This window comes from Tachypleus tridentatus, chromosome 9, assembly GCF_004210375.1.
Source record: "Tachypleus tridentatus isolate NWPU-2018 chromosome 9, ASM421037v1, whole genome shotgun sequence".
Lineage (NCBI taxonomy): Eukaryota > Metazoa > Arthropoda > Merostomata > Xiphosura > Limulidae > Tachypleus > Tachypleus tridentatus.
The window spans coordinates 122,263,642-122,279,352 of NC_134833.1; the positions used below are offsets into that span (position 1 = coordinate 122,263,642).

Here is a 15,711-nt window from a genome sequence, read left to right on the forward strand (position 1 = left end):
CTTAGCAAATGTGTATGAAACACTACAAGATCTTCTCTCTCAACATGCCACTCTTCTCCAAAGCTTTATTCCAGGCTGTTTGTGGTCTCCAAGGAAACCAGAGACTGACAACCTATAAGAGATCTGTCATGCCTTAATCACTTTTTGGTCCTATCATGTTTTATCATGGAATATTTTCACTCTTGAGTGGACTTTTTTCTGGGTCTGTGGATGACCAAGGCTGATATCTCAAATGCTTATCTTTATATTCCCATATCAATACACTACCATTGTTTTTTCATCACATGGTGGGTTTTTTTTTCTCATGGTAATGAAGCTTGTATTAACTGAGAAAGTGACAGTTGTTTGTTCAGAAAACAATTTTATATAATATTTCATTTGATAGCTTGGCTTGTACTGGGTATACACAATATGCATCTAGCATTAAGGATAAGAAAGAACTATTAACAAATTGTGAAATCTGAAATCAAACAAAATTGAAAGCTATAAAAATAATGGTTTGTCTGTGCTATGACAATGATAGTGTGAGTCATTTATGTTAAATTTAGTACTTACTGGAGGAATGATGAATAAAATAGAGGTGCAGGGATTCCTAGAGAAAATGTCACATTTCTCACATTTTGGGAAATTCAGGATTTTTTAAAATATTGCCTTACAAAGTTAAAAACTTAAACATGTGTGCTATTAACATATGAATTGTCAGCTGTAGTCTGAAACTATACTAATTGGTATAACATAAACAAAATGTAAATTAATTAAAGATTGAAAATAACTTGCTAACAGGTCATGACATATACAGTTAGACTCACCCATCACGAAAGGGTTCTCCTCAGTGTGGATTCCTGTACATGGTCAGGGGACCTCCCAGGGAAGGTTCTGTTCTTTCAGTTTATCTCCTCTGGGATCTAAACATCCACCAACGTGTTTCCTGTGCATGATGACCCGTGAAGGGAGGGAGAGGGTCCTGGTGGTTGAGGGGTCCAACCTTAACACACCACTTTGGCTTTGAATTCCTGTAGATGGGCAGCCTTGTGGTGGCCCTCTGGGGTAAATCAGCTGGTCCACTTGGGCTAAGGTCAACCAAGTTCCAGTGTTGGATGTTCTCAACAGGTGTTATGGACATTGTATCTGATGCTGGTGTTTGGGTATTGTGCTCATGAAATGCTGGCATTGCTGCAGTGTCCTTGTTTAGTATTGTAGTGTGTCCCTTCGTAGGGCATCATGGTGGGTGGGGTCAGTGGGCACTGAAATATTCTTTTTTTTATTATGGATCCTCTAAATAAAAACTTCAATAAAATAGTGAAAAAACAGTCCATAGGTAAACAACCACGTCTTGAAGAATCTGAACAGCAATCTTCAACATTTGTAACAACTGTATCTTATTTTCTTATACTGCATTATCTTTCAGACAAACCTTTAGGGCAGGTGTCTCCCATTTTCATTTAGAAGGGCTTAAAGGGACTTGCTGGCCCTCCAAAGTCAGTAAAGAAGCATATTGGAGGAAACATCCACATCTCAACACAGAGAACTCCTTGTGCATTCAAAGGCGATTGGGGATATACCTGTTGAGGATATGCCTCATGCTACTTTGAATTAGTCATGAGGAGTTATTGTTGGTAGGGGTTTGAAGAACATCCTCGAGTCAAAGATTCCAACTAGTTTCCCCACCCAAGGAGATCTGCAGTGAAGCATATCTCCACTCAGAAAGATGGAATTATGATGCTGACCAATGTTCCTCATTTTGACATTTACATCACTGCATCCACCTGCCACCATCAAGGCAGGTTATCTTAATTGCAAAGTATGGCCATACATTCCAAACCTTCTCCGATGTTTCCAGTGTCAGTGGTTTGGTCACTTGAAGATATCATGCCGTAGTTCCCTGACATGTGCTCGTTGCAGTGGCAAGGACCACGATGTCTGTGAGTGTGAAATGGACCCTCATTGCATCAAATAAAATAGCTGTCACCCATCCTACTTTTGTTCTTGCCCCAAATAGTTGAAAGAAAAAGAAGTGCAGCATTTGAAAATGATTCAAAACTTTACTTACCCTGAGGCTCGAAAGTTGCTGTCCACCACTTCATCTCAGACGTGTGCTGCTGCACTTCGTTCCACAACTACAGTGTGAGTGCAGATGGATCTCTTTGTGCCTCCAAAAGAATCATTCCTAAACCAAATGAAAAGTCTTTTGACTTCCATGGTTAAAAAAGATGATGAATCAACTTCAACACTCATCTCTGCCCCTAACATACATTCCAGCAAACCTCAAGATCCATATTCTTTGGTTCTGGGTACAGGCATTTCTTTGGGTACATCTTCTTCTCCCACCCCAAGATGCAAAACGATCATTTGTTCACTGATTGTCTCTATGACTATAATCATCCCTTTACACTGGTGAGTGCAAACTGGTCCTTCATCGGTCTGGCAGTACATCGGTTGGACCTGATGATGTACACTGTGAAATGCTGCACTATCTATCTCCTGCTTCTCTTGCTATTCTTCTTATTGTTTTTAACTGGATCTGGTAAGAGATTGTTTTTCCTGATGCCTGGTGCCAGGCTATTGTCTTACCTTTCTCTAAGCCTGGGAAGGTTCCCAAGATTCCTTCAAACTACTGTCAAATTGCTTTGACGAGGTGTCTCTGTAAAACCTTAGGGAGGATTGTTAATGCTTGTCTTGTTTGGCTCCTCGAATTAAACCTCTTCTCGCCCATTCAGCATGGGTTCCGACGACAGCTCTCCACCATGGGCTGCCTTATTAGACTTGAAACATCAATCAGAGAAGCCTTTCTCAAGTGACAACATCTTGTATCAATATTTTTTGACATTAAGAAGGCTTGTGATACAACATGGAGGTATAGCATTTTGCGAGATCTCCATATATACAGTCATGTGAAAAAGTTAGGACACCCTGTGAAAACCTGTGCATTTGTGTAACATTTTTGGATATATAGATATTTAATATCAATTTTAACAATACTGAGAGATTATAGGAATATAACTAAACAATTAAAACTGAAGAAAAGACTTTTCAAGATCTTCTGTAAATGTAATTCTACAAAAATGCATATTTTAACTGAGGAAAAAGTTAGGACACCCTACCCCCTAATGGATAGTGTTAACCCCTTTGGCTGAAATAACTGCAATGAGACACTTCTTGTAGCCATCTACCAGTCTCTGACATCGGTCTGAAGAAAGTTTGCCCCACTCCTCAATGCAGAATTCTTTTAGCTGTGAGATGTTTGAGGGTTTTTTTGCATATACAGCTCATTTCAAGTCACCCCACAGCATCTCAATGGGATTAAGATCTAGGCTTTGACTCGCCCATTCCAGGACTTTCCAATTCTTAGTTTTCAGCCAGTCCTTGGTAGATTTACTGTTATGTTTTGGGTCATTGTCGTGTTGCAGGATCCAGTTCAGCTTCAGCTTTTATTTTCTTACAGATGGACTCACATGTTTCTCAAACACCCTCTGATACACAGTAGAATGCATGGTGGATTCTATGATTGTGAGCTATCCAGGTCCTGCTGCAGCAAAGCAGCTCCAAACCATGACACTTACACGTCCATGCTTCACAGTTGGTATGAGGTTCTTTTTCTGAAATGCTTTATTTGGTTTATGCCAAACATGTTCTCTGTTCTGGTATCCAAATAATTCAAATTTGGAGTCATCTGTCCAAAGAACATTATTCCAGAAGTCCTGGTCTTTGTCTACGCTCTCTCTGGCAAACTTCAGTTTGGCCTTAATGTTTCTCTTAGAGAGCAAAGGTTTCCTCCTTGCACACCTCCCATGCAAGTTAAACTTGTACAATCTCTTTCTGATTGTAGAGGCATGCACTTTCACATCAACAGTAGCCAGTGCCTAATGTAGGTTCTGTGATGGCATGTTAGAGTATTTGGAGACCTCTTTTAGCATCTTGCGGTCTGCTCTCAGAGTGAACTTGCTTGGACGACCAGACCTGAGCATGTTGGCAGTTGTTTTGAAAGCCCTCCATTTGTTGACTATTTCTGGACAGTAGAATGGCTGATTTCAAAACCTTTTGGGATCTTTTTAAATCCATTACTAGACTCATAAGCTGCTATAATTTTGTTTCTAAAGGCCTCAGACAGCTCTTTTGCTCTCACCATGGTGGACACTCTCACTTCAACAGTCAGGAGCACACCAAACTAAATGTCTGAGGTTTCAATAGGGCAAGCCTCATTCAAAATGCTGAGTAACGATCTTCTAATCATGTGCACCTGGTGTGATACACCTGTGTGTGAGTTGATCCATTTTAAGTGGGAATAAATGTGGGGGTGTCCTAACTTTTTCCTCAGAATATGCATTTTTGTAGAATTACATTTACAGATGATCTTGAAAAGTCTTTTCTTCAGTTTTAATTATTTAGTTATATTCCTGTAATATCTCAGTATTGTTAAAATTGAGATTAAATATATATACAAAAATGTTACAAAAATACTCAGGCTTTCATAGGGTGTCCTAACTTTTTGACATGACTGTATGGGTTACATGGCCATTTGCTTGTTTTTATTGAAAATTTTTGATGGACAGGAGATTCCAAGTTCGTGTGGGATCGACACTTTCACATTCTTTTCTACAGGAACTTGGAATCCCTCAGGGTTGTGTTTTGAGTGTCACTCTTTTCAGTATAAAGATTAATGCCATCACTGAACAATTCCCTCTTACTGTTGAAAATGGGCTTTATGTCAATGACTTTCACATCTCACATCAGTTGCTGAACATGAGATATATTGAGCAGCAGCTAAAGATTGCCCACAGTCATTTACTGAAGTGGACCATAGCAAGTGGCCTTAACTTCTCTCTCTCTAAAACCGTTTGCATGCACTTTTGCTGCAAACGGTGTTTTCACCCTGATCCTGAACTCTGTATCGGTGAAGTTGTGCTGCTTGTGGTCCCTGAGACTAAGTTTTTGGTGCTTATCTTTGACTGTAAGCTGACTTTTATACCACACATCAAGCAGCTACAGGTCAAATGTACAATAGCACTCTGCACCGTGGCTTTCTGCACTTCCCCAGTTCAGAGTTTATACACAGAGTTTTATTAACCTTCTTTGCACCTCTGCTGTTTGCAACTGTCATTTCTATATGCTTTAAAACTTCATTCCTCATCAAAGCATTCCACTTGGGGTTGTGTTTTCCTCTCTGCAGCTTCTGTGTTCACTGTTAAACTGTACGTCATTTCTTTTGCCCAAACCAACTATCCATGAAAGGGTGAAGCACACACTGTGCTGTAATATACTGAAGATAGTTATTGTATGTACCTGTAAGTTATTCTTCACAATATATTTAGTTTTTAAAGATGCCTATCCAGACTGTAACCAACAATAAACTTCATGGGTAAAGCAGAAGAGGATAGCTGACCATTGCTGCCATTTTTTAGATTGAATAAATTGGGTTTGTTATCCTTTTCATTATAGGGTTTCATGGTCACTCATATTGTTTCCAGTGTGAACATTCCTTTGGACTCTCCAACTTATTTTTCTCTCCATTTCTTCTAGTGGAGTAAGAGAATCCTAACTACTTTTCAGTTCCTAGCTGCTGGAGTTGTGGACCATAGATGTCTCCTCCTGTATATGAAACATACAATATAAAAATAACATATCTGTTCAATTGAAAGGAGGAACATGGTGTCCTGCTGGTGTAGAGATAATTGGTATTTCTGACCTTGTCCTTACATGGAAGTTGGTTCCCAGCTATGGAATTTTGGATTTAGAGCTGATCCAACGAATACTCATGATGTGATGATTAGAATCCCTTGGCCTATTCCCACCTGGATTTCAGTTCATAGTGGTTGACCTTTGGGTTTAGAGATTAACCAACCATCTTATATTATGACACACATTGTATGATAAGGATACCTCATCGTACTCCAACTTGGGAGTCAGTTCCCAGTGGTTCAGTTTTGAATGTAGAGCTGAATGTAAGTATAGACAGTCTCACACATGTAATGTGCCATCTTTAAGGCATTTAACCCCTTCAACTGGGATCCTTCATACTACCCCTGTATGTTGGTTCTCAGTGGTTGAGTTTTAAAATTACAGCTTGAACCAGTTAACATAAATCCTTACATATGTATTCAGATTATCCCTTTATATTAGAGATGGTACTGTGTTTGGGATGGTTCCAGTATATTTGATTTTAGAGGAAAATCTATGTATTTATTTCTTATTACACATGTTCTGTTCACTGATCAGTTGTAATAATTCTCCTTCTGGTTGGTTGAACTTGAGATGGAGATGTGGTAGGATCTTCCTTGCTACCCCTGCTTGGGTGTTGGTCCTCATTGATTGAGTTTTGTGTTGAGATTGACTCACTGACAGTATGGTCCTTGTCCTACACCCATGTGATCGAGTTTTGGATGCAGTTAACTTGCTGTGTACTGTCTGCTGTGCCCTAGGTACTTTACATCCTTTCTTTTACTAACAGTGTGATGTGCTCCTCATTTTTGTCTGTTTGACTCAGTCTTACTTTTTCCATGTCTGGGAAGTGAGTATACTTGGTGTGGAAATGGTGCAGTCTTCCTTGTGTGATCCTCTTCTTTGAAGGTCTTCTCTTGAGGAGTGACCTTCAGATACTTTTGAAGGATGTGTCTCTTTTATCCCTTGTACAAGTCCTTGTACCCATTCAGTGTGGGATTCTAACTGTGTATGTGAGTGAAAGTAAGGTACCTTGTCAGAAGTTATAATTTTCTTATACTGAAAATATATTTCCAACAAGTTCTTACTTCCACTAACACTTCCTTTTGCACTGTCTACCAGTGCTTAGTTTTCTTTCTAAACTCAAAATGATAGTTAGGTAGAAGAGCACAAAGGTTGTCAAATGAGTCATGTGTGTGAGACACATTTCTTGGAGGAAATTTGTCACTTGATAATAAATGGAAATAAATTCCTGTTGGAAATCTGTTTGCACAGTAGGAAAATTATAACTTCTATGTAATGGTTATAATATATGAGTTATTAAACTGAGTTTTTTATATTGTCTGTAGTGTGTGTAATAGCAAAATTATTGCACTCAATCATTAGGTTGTCTTTAGTAGTTGATTTATTTCATTGATTTTTTAATATTTTCTTTGGTGTCTATAATATCTGGGTTATTAAAAAACAAATTTTCTTATATTGTCTGTAGTGTCTGTAATAAACTTAGTTTTTTATATTACTTCAAGTGTCTTTCGTAACCGAGTTATTCGCTAATTTTTGTATTATCTGTATTAATAGAAGTAACTGAATTCTATTATCTTTTTTTTAGAATCTGTAATTGTTTTTGTTAAATAAATACCTTTGTTTTTATCTAGTGTTTTTAGTAAATTATCGTAAATTTTGTACTATATGTGAACTTTGTGATGATTGGGTTTTTGAGGCACATTTTATTCTGTGTTGAATTGTAGCGAGGTCATTAGGAAAAGTCTAGTGTATTTTACCAAAAGCTGAAGTTTTGATTTTTTTATTTGAATTATTATGTTTATTTAAAGATTCCTTCTTTATTGAAATACTTAAAGCTGAATAATCAATGTTCAGAGGTAACTTTTTTGTATTCTATAAAATATTATTAATTTATTGTTTTATCAATATTTAATTCAACATGCAGGTTTTTTATGACTGGTTACCTACCGTTAGGGTTTGAACTGGCAGCAGAAATTACTTATCCAGAGTCTGAGGGCACGTCATCTGGATTATTGAATGCATCTGCCCAAGTAAACATTAATAAATATTTTGGGTATATTTAATTTACTCTAAGTTGGGAAGTATTTAGGTTTCAGTGCATTTTTAGAAAAATTATTGTATTCAGACAGTTAATTCAAAATTTGGTCAAATCTTGTGTTCTGGATTGCTTGAAGTAATTGTTAAATCAAACAGTTGTAATTTTGAGGTTTACACTGAGATGATCGTAAAGTTAAATACATAAATAACAGTAATGTACCAATGTTAACAAGGACATTGTTGATGTAAGTTTATTATATGATATTGATATATATTTTATACTGTTTTAAAAATATCTTCAAAATAGGATTGAAAATTTCATTTGTTTTCATTTTCAAATTTATCATAAATCTACCATGATGTACAGTATCAGACAGCTGAAAACAAGTTTTATAAATTGTAATATGGTATTCACAGATTTCAGTTCCATTGACTTTTGAATATAGCTTAACTTCAGTGTCAAGTAGTTGTAAGTTAATGGATATTTTTGGTTGCATCTTATTTTAAAAAACTTGTGAATTTGATATTTGTAATGTAGTTTAATACTTTGGTTGTATTGCCCTTTTTGTGAGTAAATACAAGTTGTTGGTGGTAACAATTTACTTCATATGGTAGTATTACTGTTTGGTTTTCAAAACAATGTGATTATTAAGATAAAACATATTTGTGTATTGTGAGTATTTTGGATTTATCTTATCTTTTGTGTGAAATATTATCACTATGGTTCTCATCAAAGCTTTACACTTGTTTATTCTGAATCTCTGTTAGAATGTATTTAATCTTTAACCCTTTAATGCTATTGATATAGGTGAAAGGCCATATCATCATATATGTTGACTTGCACTCAAAATGTTATTGAATCACTATTTTATTAATTTCTATCTATATATTTGGTATTATGCATTAGTTAATTTCTTAATTTATGAGTAAATATTAAAAAACACCTAAATATCAGTTTTTGTGTCGTAGTATGTTGAATGCAGCACTGGTTTAAATTAGATGATCGTGATGTCCAATTATGTAGTCTGTAGTTTCCTATGAATTAGAAACTCAAACTACCAATATTTTCAAGCTATAATATAAAATATGAACATTCTTTGTTTTCTAGTTTCTGAGATATGCTTCATTTACTGAATCAAATACAGTGGTCCTTCTCATCTTTTTCCATTTTTGAAAACACTTCCTTATATAAACTATTTTTGTCTTTAACATGTGAATAACCAATCAAAAGTTAAGAATGTCCTTCTGGTGGCTTTTTCAGTCATTTAGAAGTATTAGTGTGCCAGTTGTTTTTTTATGTGAGATTTAAAACTGATAAGTTTTTAATGAGGTTGAAATTTCATATTTTTTAGACCCAAATACATCTTAGTTACTAAGCTGGATAAAATGTAATGGAGTTCTGTGCTATTGATATAGTAATTTATATTTTTTTTACCTATTTCAAATGTATATATATATATAAAACATAAAAAAATTATTTCATATCCTTCATGTGAAATTTTATAAGGTTTAGCAATCTACATCAAATAACAAACAAGTACAGAGTTCATACAATCTACATCAAATAGCAAACAAGTACAGAGTTCATACAATCTACATCAAACAGCAAACAAGTACAGAGTTCATACAATCTACATCAAATAACAAACAAGTACAGAGTTCATACAATCTACATCAAACAGCAAAGAAGTACAGAGTTCACACAATCTACATCAAATAGCAAACAAGTACAGAGTTAATACAATCTACATCAAACAGCAAACAAGTACAGAGTTCATACAATCTACATCAAACAGCAAACAAGTACAGAGTTCACACAATCTACATCAAATAGCAAACAAGTCTAGTCTCAAATAACAAACAAGTACAGAGTTCACAACAATCTACATCAAATACAATCTACATCAAACAGCAAACAAGTACAGAGTTCACATCAAACAGCAAAGAAGTACAGAGTTCACAACAATCTACATCAAATAGCAAATAAGTACAGAGTTCATACAATCTACATCAAATAGCAAACAAGTACAGAGTTCATACAATCTACATCAAACAGCAAACAAGTACAGAGTTCACACAATCTACATCAAACAGCAAACAAGTACAGAGTTAATACAATCTACATCAAACAGCAAAGAAGTACAGAGTTCACACAATCTACATCAAATAGCAAACAAGTACAGAGTTCATACAATCTACATCAAATAGCAAACAAGTACAGAGTTCATACAATCTACATCAAATAGCAAACAAGTACAGAGTTCATACAATCTACATCAAATAGCAAACAAGTACAGAGTTCATACAATCTACATCAAATAGCAAACAAGTACAGAGTTCATACAATCTACATCAAACAGCAAAGAAGTACAGAGTTCACACAATCTACATCAAATAGCAAATAAGTACAGAGTTCATACAATCTACATCAAACAGCAAACAAGTACAGAGTTCATACAATCTACATCAAACAGCAAAGAAGTACAGAGTTCACACAATCTACATCAAATAGCAAACAAGTCTACATCAAACAGCAAAGAAGTACAGAGTTCACAACAATCTACATCAAATAGCAAACAAGTCTACATCAAACAGCAAAGAAGTACAGAGTTCACAACAATCTACATCAAATAGCAAATAAGTACAGAGTTCATACAATCTACATCAAATAGCAAACAAGTACAGAGTTCATACAATCTACATCAAACAGCAAAGAAGTACAGAGTTCATACAATCTACATCAAATAGCAAACAAGTACAGAGTTCATACAATCTACATCAAATAGCAAACAAGTACAGAGTTCATACAATCTACATCAAATAGCAAACAAGTACAGAGTTCATACAATCTACATCAAATAGCAAACAAGTACAGAGTTACATACATCAAACAGCAAACAAGTCTACATCAAAAATAGCAAACAAGTACAGAGTTCATACAATCTACATCAAATAGCAAACAAGTACAGAGTTCATACAATCTACATCAAATAGCAAACAAGTACAGAGTTCATACAATCTACATCAAACAGCAAACAAGTACAGAGTTCATACAATCTACATCAAACAGCAAACAAGTACAGAGTTCATACAATCTACATCAAACAGCAAACAAGTACAGAGTTCATACAATCTACATCAAATAGCAAACAAGTACAGAGTTCATACAATCTACATCAAACAGCAAAGAAGTACAGAGTTCACACAATCTACATCAAATAGCAAACAAGTACAGAGTTCATACAATCTACATCAAACAGCAAAGAAGTACAGAGTTCACACAATCTACATCAAATAACAAACAAGTACAAAGTTCACACAATCTGCATCAAATAACAAACAAGTACAGAGTTCACCCAATCTACATCAAATAATAAACTAGTATAGAGTTCATAACGAGAAAAGATAATTGTCAATATTCTTTATTTTTTGTTCTAAGAAAAATAAGTTTACAAACTTAAACAATAATAACGTATATATATATATTATATATGTATATGTATTATAACTTAAATGTGACTGTATTTTGCAAAATACTAGTCCACTAAAACACAACCATGATAAGTTGCTCTGTAAAGACCAGTTTTGTATTATTGAATGTGATAACATGAGTGCCCATGTGCAGTGTTATTTTAGCTTCTGTAATATTAGTCGGGCATGTCTAGAAGGTCAGTGTTATAAAAATAATATATAGATGCATAATGTTACGAAATTTAAGCTATTTAGACTCAACATTGCTATTTTGTTATAATTTGTAGCTTGTGTAATTTGTTTTCATTTTGTAATTTTTCATAGTGGTTGTGAGGTCAGTCAAATCAACCAAACCTGTACAAAGATATGTTAGTAAGAATAACAGATAAAATATAAAGTTTTTTTAAAGAAACATTTTATAATTATATGGACATTATAAATATTTCATATGTGAAATATAAAAATTTTCTGATTTATAAAAATATTTTTAGCCAAAAAATCAAAATTACTTTGCATGTTGGAGAGTCAACATGTGAAAAGAATAAAGCATGAAAACAAACATTATTTAAAATTCTGATATTTTAATTACAAAATCCCTATTATGTTTACTTATAACATGCAATATTTTGTGAAGATATGCTTACTGATTTAAACGTTATAGCACGATTCCTATAACAAGCACAATATGGTTACAAAATCAGCCTCAGAGTCTGAGCCCATGCTGAAAGAGTTAAGAAACTTCATTATAATAAAGTAATTCTTTAAAATCTTTCATATGTTAGAATTTCACTGTCTGAAGGATTGAAAAAAAAATCTTAAAGAGATGGTTATAAGACTGAGAAAAAAATTTCAATGTGTACTGTTGGAAATGTCTTGAAATGCACACTTGATGTTTCAACCAACCTCTAAGGGTTACCAGGTTATTATGTTAGTAATGATCAAGTGTAGAAAAAAGTTCTTAAATTGTTCAATCACTACAGGAGGAATATGTCTGTGGTTTTAATAATATTTGGTAGAGTAAAAATGTTATCAGTATTTGAATAAGTAAATATAAGATTCTATAACACTCTATTACTTTTAAAGGCACTGACTGCCATAAGATTTAAAGAAAGTGTATGTTTGTTAAATTCATCTATTGACAGAACTCAAATGGTTTTAAAATGTTTAATATATCTGCAATAATCTTATAATAACAAACACAATGATTCTCTTAAATGGTCCTATCAGATTCTACCTTTCAAATCACATCTTCTTTCAGGTATTTGGGATTCTGTTCACATTAGGATCATCTTGGGTGTTTGAGAATTACTATGATGTAATTGCAAATGGAGTTCTTTCTGGAATGTTGTTAATAGGAACCGTAATGACAGGTGAGATAAAATTCTGGCATAATGTTTAAACATTTAAAACACTAATGGGAATTACACAAAAAAACAAATATATGCCCATTCAGATGGTAAATATGATAATTTTAAATGAAGACTTTTACAGTGCATATCTTAGAGAAAAGTTTGTTGATAAGAATAATTATTTTCAAGTAAGTAGTGTGAACCACTCATAAAAGTTTGTCTGTAATTCAGTGAAAGAAATTAGATTACTTTTTTCTCATTACTGAATTCAGTACACAATTAGAAGGATTGGGATGAGAGGAAAAGGAACAATAATGTAAACAGTAGTAGTTTTTAATTTTATATGAAGCAGTTTTTTTTTTTGTTTAGAATTAAGCACAAAGTTACACAATGGGCTGTCTGTGCTCTGTCCAATACAGGTATCGAAACCTAGTTTTTTGCATTGTGAGTCTGCAGATATTCTACTGTGCCACTGGGGAGCTGTAAAGCAGTCAAGTAATTAATTATTTTTGTCAAAAAGCAGTGGTATTGCATTTATTGTTGTTTTGTTTTTTTAAAAAAGTCTATTCAGTCTGTTATAGTTTTTTCCAAGGGAAAGAGTATATATTAGTATATCAACCACACATTGTCTAAAATATATCCAGTTTCAACAATGCATTTTGCTTAATACCAGAGCTCATCAGAAAGCTGGAATACAAAAGTTATGTGAATGTTTGCTAGTGAACCATGATTTATAATTGTCATAAGGCGGTGGTATTAGTTTTATTGTATTTTATTCTGTATATTATGTTTTTTTTCAAGAAAAAATAATATTAATTTAACCAAACTATGTCTGCTATAGCTACTACAGATGCAGCATTTTGCTCAATACATTAGCTCTTTATGATTCTCTTAAATAGTCCTATTAGATACTACCTTTCAAATCACGTCTTCTTTCAGGTATTTGGGATTCTGTTTACATTAAGATCATCTACTGTGATTCAGCAAATATAACTGAATAAACAAGTAATGAGGGGGCATGAAATGTAGCTGAAGGACAAAGTTTACTGGGTGGAATCACATATCTGCCAATTGGGGCAGTAAATATCTCAGGGTTGGGAGTATCCATCTGTAGGCAGTGTACATTCTTAGATATTCTGGGAAAACTGCAAAAAATTAAGAGAAACATTTCTCTTATTACTATATGTACAAATACATTTTTTAGCTTTATAATACACCTCTAGGTGGCAAACAACATTCCTGTTAACTCTCTTATTCACCTTGTCTTTTACTCACATTATTGCTGTCTATGTGGTTGTATGGAACACGGAAATGACAAAACTCATTGATAAATCTGTTAAAAATAAATAGCATGGCAGTGGTATGAAGAAACACTGCAAATATTCAAACGTAGTGCAATCCTATATATAATACATAGTATATGTTTTACCATTGTATACTCAATTTGCCCATATATTGTACTCAGAACAATTCTATCAACTGATAGAATTTGCATTTCTGTAATGAGTGGTATATTGTTCTGTCAGTTAGTAACTGTACATCTGTGCGAGTGAGTTAATACAATTGGCAATTAGTTGCCTTTCTGTAATGAGTGGTATATTGTTCTGTCAATTAGTAACTGTACATCTGTGTGAGTGAGTTAATACAATTGGCAACTAATAAATCATATTACTTAGTGAACAGACTAAGGCTGAACTTATGATTACCTATAATTTTTGTATACATGTTTTTTAATAATACCCTGCACATAAAGCATAGGAGAGTGATAAGTACTAATGTTACTATGAGTATATTGTAACACAATAATAAAATCAACTTACAACACAGTGCAAAAAGCTTCAGATATTAAAAACGTTTTTTTTCCATTATATTTTGACTGGTCATAATTTGCAAATACCAGCATATCAATTTTGCAGTTCTTATGGTTCACAAAATGAACCCATTACACATTTTCAACTTTAAGGGAAAAAGATAAACATAAGAAATTCATACTTTTATTTATTTCTCTTTGTTGTAGTTGTTTGGGTGTTTTTTTTAACTGTTTGTGATTCAGCTAAAACTTTTTTCTGTAAAATACTAGAAGTTTGTTTGCTTACATAATGTAAACTTCATATTTGAAACAAAGAACAAAAAAAAAGGTTTTTCTTTGAAGGATTTCTGACCCCTGGGATTGGCACAGCAGATTAATGACAGATCTGAAGATACTAATTTGTGAGTTTATTAGTTAACACTATTTGCCATTTGCTGTGATTCCTCATCTTATTGACCTCTGCAAGTGGGTTTCAGAGGATAAATATGCATTTGTTAAACTGCACATCAAGACTGTAGCAAGATTCCTTTCATCCAAATATCAGAGCCTGTTGCTTTGGCTACATCACTGCTATGACAGGAAGTTCTAATAAGATAGCATTCTAATCAAGAAAAATGGAGTGACTACTTTAAACAGGCAGAATATTTGTGGTTAGATGCTGCTGTATTGTGTGTGGTAACACAAGGCTATCAACAGGTCTCCTTTCACCTGAGCATCAGGAAGCAACATTAGGGTTATAAAGTCAAACAATATTTTCCACAACTTTAACTTTTTTTTTAACTAATAGGTCTGAGGTCAGATTGTACTAGTGATCTTGGAATATAAAGAAGTCAAATTGTTTCCAAAAGTGGGAGAAGGGCACCTCATTCCATTCATGATGAGACATGACAGGTATTACCTGTGAGAATACAGAAACAAGTACTGTTAGAACTTTGCTGGACATTCCAGTACATTAGATATTGTTAGCATAAGTGTTTTAGGATTTTAACCTACTTTAAAAGTTATCTGTTTGAATTGCATGAAGAGCATTTAAGCTGCACTTCTATGGACAGGCCATCTAGCACTGATCAGCTATACTTCAGGAATGGTGGACTTCAAATTCTGAAAAAGGAGAAAATCACAGTTATTTTTAATACATGTGTAATTGCTCAAAGAGCCATAGCTCATAAAAGTCTGTTTTCAATGTTTTTTATTCACAGTGGGCTGCATTAAATTTTAAGTTGCTGATGTTCATAGCATCACCATTACTCATGGCAAGAGCTTATCAGTTCTGTTTCTTTCCCATCTTCTTGGCCATCAAGTCTCAGGCAGAATGATCACCTCTTTCCTTTTGGGCCAATCATATCTATAACCGTAACTGCTCCT

The 15,711-nt window shown here is 34.1% G+C and overlaps 1 protein-coding gene across 3 annotated transcripts in view; it reads left to right on the forward strand.

Annotated features, from left to right (window-relative positions):
- LOC143226235 (choline/ethanolamine transporter FLVCR2-like) overlaps positions 1-15,711 on the forward strand; it is a 48,504-nt gene that overhangs the window by 26,609 nt on the left and 6,184 nt on the right. For all 3 annotated transcript variants that reach the window (XM_076456990.1, XM_076456992.1, XM_076456991.1), the window contains 2 exons: positions 7,604-7,709; positions 12,446-12,557. In XM_076456990.1, the coding sequence (XP_076313105.1) occupies positions 7,604-7,709; positions 12,446-12,557 (218 nt within the window). The remainder of the gene's footprint in view (positions 1-7,603; positions 7,710-12,445; positions 12,558-15,711) is intronic.